Source organism: Pocillopora verrucosa, chromosome 2, assembly GCF_036669915.1.
Source record: "Pocillopora verrucosa isolate sample1 chromosome 2, ASM3666991v2, whole genome shotgun sequence".
In the NCBI taxonomy this organism is placed as follows: Eukaryota; Metazoa; Cnidaria; class Anthozoa; order Scleractinia; family Pocilloporidae; genus Pocillopora; species Pocillopora verrucosa.
Window position 1 is genome coordinate 14,703,289 of NC_089313.1, and position 14,298 is coordinate 14,717,586.

The 14,298-nt window shown below is 35.1% G+C and overlaps 2 protein-coding genes across 3 annotated transcripts in view; one reads left to right on the forward strand and one right to left on the reverse strand.

Annotated features, from left to right (window-relative positions):
- On the reverse strand, positions 1–8,449 carry LOC131790340 (uncharacterized). 2 transcript variants are annotated; one of them, XM_059107542.2, is made up of 6 exons: positions 8,297–8,449; positions 5,646–6,243; positions 4,232–5,026; positions 3,259–3,390; positions 2,750–2,782; positions 1–2,432 (listed from the first exon to the last, which is right to left on the reverse strand). In XM_059107542.2, the coding sequence occupies exons 1-6, from the start codon at positions 8,447–8,449 to the stop codon at positions 2,335–2,337; spliced, it is 1,809 nt and encodes a 602-aa protein (XP_058963525.2). In that variant the 3' UTR covers positions 1–2,334. The 2 variants fall into 2 exon arrangements, with proteins under 2 accessions (XP_058963525.2, XP_058963533.2); XM_059107550.2 differs by lacking the exon at positions 8,297–8,449 and adding an exon at positions 7,797–8,021.
- Positions 8,421–14,298, forward strand: part of LOC131790329 (squamous cell carcinoma antigen recognized by T-cells 3) — a 22,344-nt gene continuing 16,466 nt past the window's right edge. Inside the window, exons 1-5 of the mRNA XM_059107531.2 lie at positions 8,421–8,774; positions 9,654–9,780; positions 12,543–12,647; positions 13,098–13,222; positions 13,955–14,014. Of these exons, the coding sequence (XP_058963514.2) occupies positions 8,598–8,774; positions 9,654–9,780; positions 12,543–12,647; positions 13,098–13,222; positions 13,955–14,014 (594 nt within the window). The 5' untranslated portion in view covers positions 8,421–8,597. The remainder of the gene's footprint in view (positions 8,775–9,653; positions 9,781–12,542; positions 12,648–13,097; positions 13,223–13,954; positions 14,015–14,298) is intronic.

A 14,298-nucleotide genomic window follows, 5' to 3' on the forward strand; every position in this document is an offset into this window, starting at 1 on the left:
TTCTATAAAAATTCATGTTTTAATCCTCAAACTATAAATAATGAGTTAATTAAATCTTTCCCTGACTAGCAGCAAGTTTGCAACCATAGCTTTCGTACCTTTAATTGACGAATTGCAAATGACGAACTAGTTAAGTCGAGACCAAGCTACTGAGATGAATAAAGCCTATCGTACATCATTCAAGTCAGCTTGGGAAAGAAAGCTCTAAACGAGTAGAAAAAGTATGTCTATATTTCCAAGAGCTTTATTCTACAGGATTCGTCAGAAAATGTATCAAATATGTATTTTTCAAACAATAAATTACTCGAAATTATTGGTTCTCATCAGAAATATCAGAACAATAAATTACCTTACAAAAATAACCCCCAAAATTACTCGGCACAAGGCGGGAAACCAGCAATCGTCTCAGAAGAAATAAATTATATTCGAGCTCGTGTCTTTCATGAAAGCTTAAGGTGTTCACCACAGATCGCAAAACATTGGTTTTTGTTAGCAAAGCTGCCGTTTTTTAAAGCAGTTCCCAGCCTTCTACCATAACTACATAAATATGCCAATGCTTAAAATAAAGTTTTCATATCTTTCAATTGAAAAAATAGATATTTCATCACGGTTACTCCAATGAAATCTACCTACATGGCGACTTTCAACAAACCAGCGGAAAAACTGGGAAACTTTTTCTGCAAATTAGTTTCAAATATTCAAATATGTTTTCCCTCATATTTGCTCCTGAAAGAAGAAGACAAAGAAAATCCAGGAGTCTATGATTTTCACACATACACAGCAGACAAGATTTGCAGTGGGTCTGATATGTCAAAAAATAAATTAATCTTCGAAAAGTCTATCATTCAATACAGCTAGAACCTTTCCCAAAAAGAAACGAAATTGCAAACGGTCAAAATTTTCACCTAATTAAGTTTCACAGAAAAATTGGGGTTTGAATTGTTCACACTTCTCTTAACTAATGATATTAACGCTATCAAATCCCAACCAAATGCATTCTAGATTTGTCACCACCCTCATAATCTTTTAAATACCTTGAAGAAACAATCCTTTAGCACAGCTTGAAAATAATTTCCCAAACTATATACATGATTAGATTTAATTCTGCAGAAAAATCATTCACACTGATAATTTATTATGAAGATAAATCGAAACAAACTGTGAATTGTCAAACACCTAACACGAGTCTTGAAAAAAAAAACAAACAAACAAAACGTCTTCTTGGTTTCTTAACATAAATTTAAAAAAATGAAAACTGACCTGAAGTTTTTTAGTTTTCTTTACTAATTCCAAGTAAAGTGAAGATGGTATGAAAAAGGGATCAGACAGTGCCCATAAACTGTACAAAGTTCAATATATTTTAAGTTAGGAGTAGAATATTCCATGAAAAATTCACTTCCTTATCATTCCCTATGCCCTTAAATAGTGGGTTGAAATTTCGATAAGGCAGTTGGGACTTAAATGTAACTGATCATCTAAGGCTTAGAAACACTATTAATATAAAAAAGGTCCTGTAGAATATGTAAATTTTAAGCTCTCATTTTTGGAGCTCCTGAATCGGGAACTGAAGAGAAAGCCACTCTTCATACAAATACTACTCTTTTAAGCCTAGTTTACATCTTCACTTTTTAATAGGAATTGTACATTTCTAAGACCGCAAGTTTTGGTCTTCTGTCTCATCTAACATTGAAGAATATACTTCAGTTAATCTCTCTTTTTTGTCTGAGATGATTTGCTTTGAAGTTTGGCTAGATTTTCTGAATTTTTTCACTTAAAAGTCAAGCAACAAGCCCAATTTCCTAGTCCAAACTTCATCTCTACGAACTGAAAATGGACTGAATTCACCTGATTCACAATCAATCAATCGATTACTATCTTTTTTTAATGTTTTTAATTTTTTTTCTACCGAGAGATTTTTAAACTGATCTGATGGGCCAGTTCTAACTAATGAGAAGTGTTCTTAGTTCAATGCTTGCTACAGTATATCAGTGATGTAGCTCAATCATAAAGGATCATTGAGTTGAAATGAAATTGTAACCTAAAATAAATTACTTAGATTTCTGACACTCGGATGTCACACTTACCTACAAATTTAAATTATAATGTAACTTTATATCCAAGATTCCAGAATATACTCTGAAATTGAAATCAACTCTCAAAACAACACTCAATTTGCTGAGAGAAATAATATTAAATACCTACCTAACTAAATTAGCTGCTGCTCTGTAAGTAAGATAAATAGAGCCCAGTGGACTAACCACTCTAAGATCAGCTGCTAAGTTAAACATTTTAGAACATTTTCATATCCTGCCAGGAGAAAAGAACTAGCTCCTTCTAATGCTGCTTTGAACGCATCTTATTGGCAGCCTGTTGTTTACGCTTCTGCTCACACAAAACTGGATTTGAATCCACACTGAAGTAAATCACACGACCTAGAAAAACAGAGGGCAATAATTTTCAAAAAGGTTACTTCCCTTGTTCCATTTGTTCTACAGTTTTGGTTTAGGGATGATGACAAACCATATGGTCATTCTTTAAGGATTAGGAACACTTTTTAATCTTGTGTCATAATTGTGACAGCTCAGCAGAGGAAAAGAAAAGATTCCTGTGCAGTAACCTGCCTTACATAAGAGTTTTCTTTCATATTTCTAATAACAAATACAGAAATTTGCAGAAATGCCTGCAACAAAAAACTGTGGAGAAGTGAACAAAATGATATAATCAAGACTAATATTACATCTGTACTCACCTTCCTTTGCTTCAAGCATTACTTTCTTCCATGCTGAAATGACAAGTAACAAACGAGTTGAAAAATAATTATTATCATTAACCTTTTCACTACCATGAGTGACCAAGACAGAATTTCTCCTTACAATATCAATACAATATCTGCCACATAAGTGATGAGAATGAAGGAAAATATTGATTTGGGGATAATTAGTTGACTTAACACTAAATTCTCTGAACTAACAATACAAGAATTGAACAGTTGACAGTAAGGAGAATGACAAATTTGATCTGGGAGTAAAAGGGTTAAAAAACAAAGAGATAAAATAGCTGCTTCAAGCACATACAAACAAAAATATTCAGGGCTGTTGTCTATTTGCATCCAGCATAAACTGAAAAAGAAAACATCCTCCATCTGAAAAGTTCCTTCATTCACTCAGTCTGTTGACATCTCAGCTGGGACAAGTTTTGACTTACAATCAAGTAAATGAGTTAAGATGAGAAAGAAATAATTTTAAGATAAACACTCACCATTGCATAAATAGTCCACACACTGCTTTTGGTTGAACATGTCCCTCTGTGTCTCCACTTGCAGACAGCTCATTTCACAAGAGCTGACACTGTTAGCATCAACTCCACTGTCACTACTTTCATGAGGCTCAACTGTAAAACATAATCAACATATGTACTAAGTTAAAGCATAATGTTTAACATCACATTAATCTCTTTTGTTTTCTTCCTTTTTCTTTTTTAAGCAATATATTAACTGCACCTTAAACCTTTGCCCCCTTTGAGTGACCATTGCTTATTTTTCCCAACAGTATTCATAACAGAAATGATCACCAACTAAGGAAACTCTTGATTGTTAAACAAATTCTCATCATCAGCACCTTAGGAAATGTGCAAATAACAGTACAAAGAACATGCGCACTGATGTTAAGGTATAAAGGGTTAGATAAAATATGTCCCTAATCTTTACCCCACTACTCTGTATTGGTAACAAGACAGTGGTTCTCAAGTAATTAGAAATTTTTTTTTATAGCCTTGTTGGTCCAACTGTTGAGCTATTACAGAACTGAACAGTAGAGATAGTTTCAAGGCACTTGTTTGACATTTTATCTCACACTGAACTTAAAGCTGATATTCTAAAAAACAATCTCTGACAAAAATGTCTTAAAGTATTAACTCATGTCACAGTTATACTTGCCTATTTCATGCACTGTTTATACATTTCTCATTTATCTTTCACATGACTGAATCATACACTCAACCTATCAGCATGTATAATACATGTATGTACAAACATGGGAAAGATGTTGGAAATGGTGAAAAACATCACACTGAAAGATGAACCTTTATTGTTTCACAATTTCCAATTGTTTTAATTTTGCCAGTTTCCAATGCCAATCAGGGCTAATTTTTGCCACTAAACTGAAATCAGTTACTACAGTTGTTGCCTCTACGAATAGAGCTGATATTATAAAGAATTTTACAGAAAACCTACCTTTTCCTCTTGCCTTGATCAATGCATCCCTATAAGAGAACCCTTTGGGAGTTTCCAACACCTCCTTTTTATCATCAGGTCTTGTATTAAATTTTACTTTATTGTCTCTGTCAGTCTTAGCTTGTAACTGGCCATGCACAATTGAATTCATTACTGAAGGCTCTGTGTAAACAGTACTGTGTCTACTGTCAGATGATTTGAAGTGATTCTTTTTATCATCAACAGACTTCCTATGATGATGATTCTTCCTAAATTGATTGTCAGATTGTTGTTTGTGAAAGTCTCTCCTTTGAAATCTGTCCATGTGACTCTTTTCCCTGCTTGTTCTTACTGCAAGATCCTTCTTCTTCTTGCGCTGTGATCTTCTTGTTTGTGACTGCCAGCCACCCTCTTCTTCAACCGCAGATGAACTTGAGACATCCCCATCCACAGAATCTCCCTCAAGTACGACAAAGTCTTTACACACTTCTTTAGCATCAGAAATGTCACTGACAGGGTCATCCTCTATATCATACGAATTCATATTTTCCTTCACAATTTCTTTCCTTAATAGGTCCATAGTATCTGTTGATGAAGTTTGACAATTTTTTACCTTTTGCTTTGCCTCTTTTTGGTTGCTAACATGGTCTGGGGAGCTGTTTTTTATTATTTTTGTAGTTTCTGTCCTATTAAATGAATTGTCCTCTCCAACTTCTACATTGGGTAAGAGTCCTAGGGCAGATTCCAAAAGCTTTTCAGAGGAAGGTGGGAATCCAAATGGTGGTTCCTTGGTAAAGACTGGTGAGGTATGTGATCCTTAGGTTATAGGAAAAAAAAATGAAAGCATAAATTTCTAGCAAGTACCAGTAAATGGAAACAGTTTACATCTTGCACTATTAATGGCTTAACAGAATGATCATTTACAGTAGGAAAGGGTAGTTGATTTGAATCACTATTTGCCAATACATCCTCCACAATGTAGACCAATTCTCCAATATTGTCTGTTAATCATAACAACACAGCAGCCCTCACAGTACAAGCAACAAGTGAATATTCCTTTAGCTGAGTTTCTCTAACTACTGAGCTAATACAACAAGGAACAGCAGATATAGTTTCAAGGCAAACTACTTTCTTGATCATTTTCATAGGATTACTTAATACAAATTTTCCTGACTATATATGCTATAGACTTAGCATGCAAGTAAACCTTGGGCAGTGAACAAAGCTAAACCATAAAATTCTTACAACTAGAATGCACTATAACCTAAAAAACTTGCGCTGTGAAAACCAAACATGGCAAGAATACTTGGGTCAAATGGCATTTCAAAGATACCATTTACCAAGAAAAGTAAAATGCTCCCTAAATATCTCTTTAAATTTCTTGTTTTATGTTTCCCCAATTATTATAAATATTGTTAAAAACAGAGATCCCTACCTAATCCAGAATCTGGGGTCACTATTCCACTGTCATTTGATGAGGAACTTCCACAAGACCTCAAGTCCACATCAATTGGTTTGGAACTTTGTGTCATTTCCAAATCTCTTCCATTTGAAATGTCAGCAACAAGATTGGTATTCATACTGACATGTAGAGGAGCATTAGTTTCTGGACCAAGAACTTTGTGTTTCATCTCCAAATTACTTGCATTTGGTTCTTCTGTATTATTAATGCTGTTTGCTACTGAAGATTCCTGTAAAGAATTTGGTACTTTGCCTTTTTTTGATTTTCTCTTCTTTTTATTTCTACTTTTTGGTTTCACTTCAGGGTCTTCTTCTTCTTCTGCCACAGGATTATTTGCAGGTCCATTTATATCCTCTTTAATTTGATTTTTACTTAGCTCCCTTGGTAAATTGTTGATTGTAGTTGTTATGGAGAAGGAATTTGGGGCTAACTTGTCCTTTAAAATTTGGTTTGAACCTGGAGGAAAAAATGCATGATCCCCACTAGATAGTATTTTCTTTGAGCGATAGAGCTCAAATGTTTTCTTAGGAAGTGCTGCAACTTGTCTGGCCATCTCTTTTATTTTATCAACCTGAAAATGGAACAAAAGGGAAAACGTCTTATGAAGTTATTAAATTTCATGTGTTATTTTGAAAAAAATAATGCTATTATGATTGAAACGACAACATCTCAAGTATCAAAACAGCAAACAAAAACCACCAACATCACATTTTTCAGATGAATGTTAAGAGCTAGAGTCGCCCGACAGTTAAACTACGAGATTTCTTGACCATTTCAGCCATCAACAAGAGATGTAACCAAGAAGGCAAGTCAAATATAATATCATATGTGTTACGTAAAACTAGAAATAAAAAATAATCTGCCATAAAACAAAGTTTGCAGAGGACAAATTGAAATGTTACTAAAATATTAATTGTTTAACAAACAGATCAACCAATCTCTTCCCTTTAACAATACAATGTGAACAAAGGTCCCAATACAAGAATACATTCGCGATCAATCTCACAGAAGTAAAACAAAAATGCATTTCAAATGCAATTATGATATTTGGTTAAAAGTGGTACAAGTATAAATATATATATAGGATGCAAACCAATAACCACTAATATCAAGCTTTACTGGCTCTGGTAAATTTGAATTTTGTCCAGACGATCTTTCCAAATTGTCTGGCATAATGATGCCACGGATTACATAATAACAATCTTAATGGTTGAGGATTTTTCCAACTGAACAGTTTTCATTGCCGGATTTCAACAGGATAATGATACTTTGTCACTTAATCTCAACATTAAGTAATTTTTCCTCTTTTAAAACTGTGCTTCTGGAGAGGTTTATACCTGAAAACAATGCACTTCTATCAGATGATGTAATCATCAATATTAACTTTGCAAGTAAGAAAAATAGATCGTTGATAAAGTAAATCACTCTTTCGGTAGACGTGGCGTAAAATAATTCCATATAGTTTCAAATTACTTTACAGTAGATTTGATTACACCCAACAAATTAATAAAAAAAATCTTACGTAAACATTTCATCAACCACACACTAAGTGATATTGAGCACCTAAAGTACAAATGAAATTTCTGCGGAAAGTTGTGCATGGTACAGAGTTTGTCTAAGCATGTTTGCAATAAATATCAACAACAGTTTCAGACAGCAGATTTTCAACAGACTCATTCAAAATACACAAGCTTAGTAAGAATTTTTTTCGTGCAGTTGTTCATGCGAACCAATAAACGGATATCCTTTTTCCATTGTACTCCATGCAAGCTCTATATCAATCTCACATGTTAAAGTTTCATACTTAATATGCGTACACGGCTCGAGAAAAAAATTACGACTGGACTGCGAATTTCGGTACCAATCCACGAAACTAATAAGTTTTGTTGATCTACTAAGTCTAGATCTGTTTTAAAGAAGGTTAGCTTAGCGATGGAATCATCCATCGAAAAACTCGCAGCGTATCACATCACGTCTGACATGGGGCACAAGCCACATTGTACATTACACATTTTAGCTTCGAACTCTCCTTACAGCCTAATGAATCAGAAGGTTTACTACAAATTTTCCTCGCCATCATCCAAGGCAAGCGAAAAAATATTGGAATATTTAAAATCACTTTACCTTCACTCCACGTTGACAAACATGCGTAAGCTCCGTAAAGAGTGAAATCGCACGCGTGGAAAATTTTGTAGTATGGTAGGAGACCCACGTAATGCAATCGAGCAAAGTTCGTCTGATGAAATCGAATTTTAACGAGACTGCTGACGCACTGATATTGACTCGATGGCCGCGGGGCTGATAGGAGTTTTACTTGTTCGTCTTAAATAACCAAGACCTTGTGTGACCTTTACGTCCACGTTTCTATATCTGGGACGTATTGGGTAAGAATTGCATAATATCCACCCGATGGATGGTCACATGTCCAAAAATGCATAAATTTCGCCACCGGGCAACTGGTTTCGGATATACCCGCCAGGAAACTGTCGAGACTGGAGTATTTAACAACTAGACAACAGCTCTTTGAATATCAACACCCTAGTACCAGTATCATCATGAAAAAAAATCAGATTGTTTACATGGCAACCGAAACAGTTTTCAAATTTTGAGATCTACAAACTCACCCGTTTCCTGTTGGTGGAGCATGGAATACTGTCATAAATCTCGAGAAAGGTTTCAACTTCATCTGCCCGAAGAGCTTCAGCAAGTCGCACGGCTAAGACAGTTTCCTCTTCCTTCAAATCGGGAGAGCATAAGTTCTCTCCCAAGTCGGCCATATTTACTCCATCAGTCTCACCAGTTTTGATTTTATTTTTTTCTTGCTCTTCATCTCAAATTCTGCGCATGCTCTAAAGTTTTTCCCTAATATATCGCGGGCTTTTGAAATTTCCTACCCAGAAACCTTTGCTATATTCTAGGTTCAACATGGCGGATAATTCGAAGATGGAAGTGGAAGATGACGCACGCGAAACGACAGAGGATCAAGATATTGAAGAGAACATGGATGAAGCTGTGAGCAAGGAAGATGGAAGCTCGGACTCCGAAGACTCTGATGATAATGAGGCCGTTCATGATCCAAGAATTCAGCAGCTTGAGCTCCAGGTGCTGTAACTCTGCACGCTTGCATGTGCACAGCTGTTAGTGTTTCATGACCTGTTCACGTTGTACTGAAGAGCGTCTGTGAAATTTTCATTCTATATTTTGCATAAATTTAATTCGCAGAAGTATGCTCATGCGCGGGACCTGAAAAGCTCTTAATTTTTATCTTGACATAGGAGAATTTTAAATTTTGAAATAAATAATTTCTGCACATTTTCGCTGATCAAAAGTATGAATGAGATGCGTTATTCCCTCTCTCAATTTTTCTTCATTTTAAATTTAAATAAGTTTTGGGGAGAGACAAAAATAGTTTAAGTTCAAAGAATGGAATCCATATCCCCCATTTCCCTTCCCCTCCCTGTAGGTGCATATTGTAAAGTTTGTCAAGGGGACTGTGTAATGTATTTCATCTCACTGAGTCATAGCAGTACCTTCTTGTTCCTCAACATCCTTCATGACTTCAAAACTCACCATCTGGCAACCTAAAATCATTAACTGATCACCATGAATGAAATTGTTCTCATCCCTCTTGCAATAGATCATGAATAAGACTCAATTCAAATGCATGTCTTCAGCTTACTAAATTGAGTAACTATTGGCATTTACAATGCTGTTGAAATGCTCATACTGAATCATAGTACCTGAGAACCTTCCTGTACCTTCCTTCACTAGATCACAGTTAAAGATTTAAAAAGGAGAGCTATAGATGAGGAGGGAGGGGAGGGAGAGAAGGAATGAGCCAGTTAGCAAAGATTTACTCATGAAAAGTCTTCCTTGTTTGGTTTGTCTGTACAAATGTTTGTTAAGAGATGGGGATAAATACATTTTACCAAAAGAATAATTAAAGTTGTTATTATTTGATTTTTGCTTTGTAATTTTCAGGTAGCAAGCAATCCATACCACTACGATTCTCATGTAGAACTCGTCAAACTTCTTAGAGAGTCTGGTGATCTTGATAGATTGAGGGATGCTAGAGAGGGTATGAACAAGATCTTTCCTCTGACAGAAGGTAATTTGTAATCATGCGGCTGTAAGCGTTAGCAGTATGGGTTCACTTTGTTGTTTCTGAGATGTAGCCGAGAGAATGATGTAAATCAAATATGGAATTTGTTGCCTGACATAGTTTAATTTTTGAATAGATCGTGTCTAATTCAAAGCATGAAGGAACCTTTCCTTGGAATAAAATCTTGAGTTACTTCTGCAGCATGTACATGTACATTTATGTTGAATTTTGATTTTTCTTCATAAAACAACCACAAACAGTTCTGCTGTTTATCCTTTAATCCATTTCATACGTAATTTTCTCTTGATAGCATGAACCCCTCAGTAACAACATTTGATTTACTGCATCAAAAGGTCATATGAGTTGTGCTTTGTGTGTTTTAAAAACCACCAGACATGTTTGTTCTTAAGAGTTGTTCATTTTCACAGATCTCTATTGAAATAATGTTACTATGATATAATAGTAATAATAATAATAATCAATATTTATATAGCGCACATATCAAAAAACTCTCATGGCGCTTTACAATAAGTATAAGAAATTAATTTGAATTAATTTAAAAATGAACACAATAACTGTTGATAAATATAGAAAATAAATATGTTTTTAGATTCTTTTTAAATAAAGGCAGTGTTCCAACATTTCTGACATGGTTAGGCAGGCCATTCCATAATTTTGGTGCACAGACTGAGAATGCTCTAACTTCATATGTTTTTGTTCTTGATGTTGATGTTGCTAGGAGTCCTAAAGAACTTGAGCACATTACTCGAGATTGTTTTCACTCCTGTCATTGTTCAGAGACATATCCAGGGCACAGTCCATGATGAGCTTTGTAGACAAAGAGTAAAATTTTGAAAACAATGCAATACAAAACAGAAGCCAGTGAAGTTGCTGTAATAAAGGGGTGATGTGATTGTACTTGGATGAACGAGTGACTAGTCGAGCAGCTGTGTTTTGAACCCTCTGCATTTTGTTAACTTGATATTTGGGCAGACCAAAGTAAAGATGGTTGTTGTAATCTAGCTTTGTAGTTACAAAAGCATGTACAACCTTAGAAGTGGCATCATCTGTCAGATATTTACAAATTTTAAACGGGTTTCCTAAGATGAAAGTTCTACAAAGTTGATTTATATGATCATTGAACAATATTTCCTTGTCAAAGATGATTCCAAGATTAGTAACTATTCCAGCCATAGTGAGTTGTTCATTACCGAGGATGATCTCATCCAGTGAAGGGCTATTCTGAAATTTAGAGTGAATTAATAATATGTCAGTTTCCTCTTCGTTAAGCTTTAGCTTATTTTGCTCCATCCATAAGCAAATGTCAGATACACAGTCAGCAACCCGGTCAGTAATCCAGTCAATGTTATAATTTTTGAAGGCCACATAAAGCTGTGTGTCATCTGCATAAAAATGGTAGTTTAGTTTGTGCTTTCTGATGACTTCAGAAATGGGTATGGTATACATCAGATACAGAACAGGTCCCAAAACAGAGCCCTGAGGCACTCCTATTAATAGATCACAGTTTCCAGCAATTGAAATAGCAGTCTTATAATAATTGAAATAAATTTTGAAATGTTTTGTTTAAACCCTTTAACTCCCAGAAGTGATTAACACGTAACTTCTCCCTATAATGTTCATACATTATTTGGCAAACAGGTAATGAGAATACTCAAACTCATCAGGTACAAGATATTACTTTGATTGACCACCAAATTCTCATAACCATTTTACAAAGAAATGTGTAGAAGCTAGAGGGGAGAATTAACAATCAGATCTTGGGAGTTAAAGGGTTAAACACAGTGGAAAGGTTTTTTTGAGGTATATGATTTGTATAGGTAATCACATGATTTCAAGTGCAATTTGGAATAAATAAGCACGAGTAAATTTTTTTAAAGACTAACAAAATTGCACGAGCCCGTAGGCCGAGTGCAATTTGTGGTCTTTGAAAAAATTAACAAGTGCTTGTTTATTCCAAATTGCACGAGAAAAATCATGTGATTACATGTTAATAATATACATGGAAAAATATGACATGGCTTATCATAATTAAACATAAGCAAAGCGCGCAGCAAGCGCAAAAATAATTTATTCAAACTGTGCGTTCGGTCAAAACAACCACGTATGATCAAAACAATAATAAATTATAATTATGATTATGCAATGATATCCGCACATCTTTAAGGTGCAAAAAAGTTCAAAGTCCGGCAAAACAGTTCAAGGAATTGTTCAGTCTGTGTCCGAATCACTTTCGATGAAATGGAATCGTCATTTCCGAGGTTTAACCATGTTTTTTTTTAATTTTGGCGTTGGATCGCTCAAGCAAAGTGTTAAGCTGGGTCGGCTTGTAATTTTCGATTTCCTCAGCAATTCCTTTCTCTAAACACCACTTTTCCCAAACCGACAACCAAAAAGCAGTGCTTTTTACAGTGTTTTTGTTGTTTAAGCTGTTTTTCGGCTGCGGTGGCAAAAGAAAGCCTACTTAAAATGCTGGCCATTGTTTTGCTCGCAAATTTTCAAATTTTGTTGCGACATTCAAGGCTCGCATTTGATTGGCTTCCTGTGAGTTCCTTTGATTGTTGACCAATCAGAATGTCTGATTTGTTTCTTTCTTTGCACTGAATTAACCCTCTTCTGCACTGAATTAACTCTCTTCTGCACTGAATTACCTGAAAATTGCATTTATCTTAACCAATCAGAACTGAGTAATTTTTCCATGTATATTATTAAGTACAAAATTATATATGTTCTGTCATCTTTCCACCTAGAACTATGGCTAGAGTGGCTCAAAGATGAGATTCCATTAGCATGCATCCCAGAACAGAGAGAAAAAGTCATTGCTCTGTTTGAAAGAGCAGTGAAAGACTACCAATGTAAGTTCATATACAACAGCACTTATCTTCCTTGCAATATATGTTGTTGGGATTGCGCAAAAAAGTAGCCATATTTTGATGAATAGGACTCTTCCAGAGACATGAAAAATCAAACACTGTTGTATGTAAAGTGGTTGATCTGATTGATAGAAAGAAGTTTGTGAGTTGTTTACTTATTCGACTGTGATTTGGTGTTTAAAATCTTGTTTAGGCAAAGTAAATTATTTTGTGCAATTTTTATTTGCAATTATTCCAAAGTTTCTTTATTGATGAAACTTAGAGAACTTTTTATTATTGTTGATTTGATTTGCTCCTTCCTCTTTCATTTTTGTGAGAGGTTTTTTCATCAGGAGATGCGATTTCTGACTAATGGCTAACTCCCTGAAATAAGCTTAGGCCTGAAAAGCACCATGGCTTGTCTGTGATTTAACTTTTCTTCATTCCTCACAGCTGTACGAGTTTGGATTTTATACTGTCAGTTTATGATGGATATCATGGAAGGAGAAGACAGTCTTCAGGCAGTGAGATCAACTTTTGAAAAAGCTTTAACTGCGGCTGGTCTTCATGTAACCGAGGTACTATAATGCAGTTAATACATAAGTTATCATTATAATTGTAATTGCTAGGAGCCTATTGTACAAAGTACAATAATACTTATACTGCAATAGTACTTATACTATAATAGTAAGTACTTATACTGCTCCAGAGATGCTGTTTTTTCTGTTTGCTGTGTTTTCAATATAGATCAAGATTTGATAGTTTTGAAATTCAAACACTAACAAGGTCAAAGGAAAACTGAAAAACAGAAGACCAATTTTTGCGCTAAGACCCACACTACACAAATGGCATCAGGCCTGTGTAATTACAAGGATTTTTGATAAACAGGTCCCTGACAAGAAATGCAAACATTCTTTGGCAATGTTTTAGGAGCAAGGTAGAGGTTATCTTTGATAGCGATGAACTGAATCTGTTCTAGTCCTTGTTTAATAATAATGATGATAATAATAATGATATAATAATAATAATTTAGCGGTGGACATTTTCACAAGGTGGCCCTTCCTGTTAACTGTTTCCAGACCAAATTAGAATTTGGAAATGTTGGTTTTTGGGGAGGGAGGAAAACTGGAGGACCCAGAGAAAAATCCTCAGAGCAAGAACGAGAACCACCAACAAACTAAACCCACAGATGATGGTGGATCCTGGAATGGAACCCAGGCCACAGTGGTGGGAGGCAAGTGCTTTCACCACTGTACCATCCCTGCTCCCTTGTTTTGTTTTTGATTGCTTTTACACTTTTCTGATTGTAGGGATCCTCAATCTGGGAAGGCTATAGAGAGCTAGAAATGGACATTTTAGAATCGCTAGAGGTGTGTCTTTATATCTACTTTGCAATGTCTATTCAGTTCTGTGATAGGTAAGAATGTGCCTTCTTTTACTGAAGTTTAGCTTTCTAGGGATATATAATTTATGTATATCAAATTATTGCAGTGAAGCAAATTAGTGGTGCAAGCCTGCACATTTGCTTTAAATTCTCACTTTGTGTAGCTATTCTTTTCACTTAAGTTAGACACATTCTGCTCAGTCTGTTAATGTACTTTTAGGACAGTGTGATACATTTGTTATCTTGATGTAGTAAACATAGAAAAAATGG

Coding starts and splice junctions, on each gene's coding strand:
- LOC131790340 (XM_059107542.2), bottom strand. CDS start 8,449: ATGGCCGACTTGGGAGAGAACTTATGCTCTCCCGATTTGAAGGAAGAG. Junction 2,783..3,258: donor TGTGGACTATTTATGCAATG/GTGAGTGTTTAT, acceptor TTGTCATTTCAG/CATGGAAGAAAGTAATGCTT. Junction 2,433..2,749: donor AATGCTTGAAGCAAAGGAAG/GTGAGTACAGAT, acceptor CTGTTTTTCTAG/GTCGTGTGATTTACTTCAGT.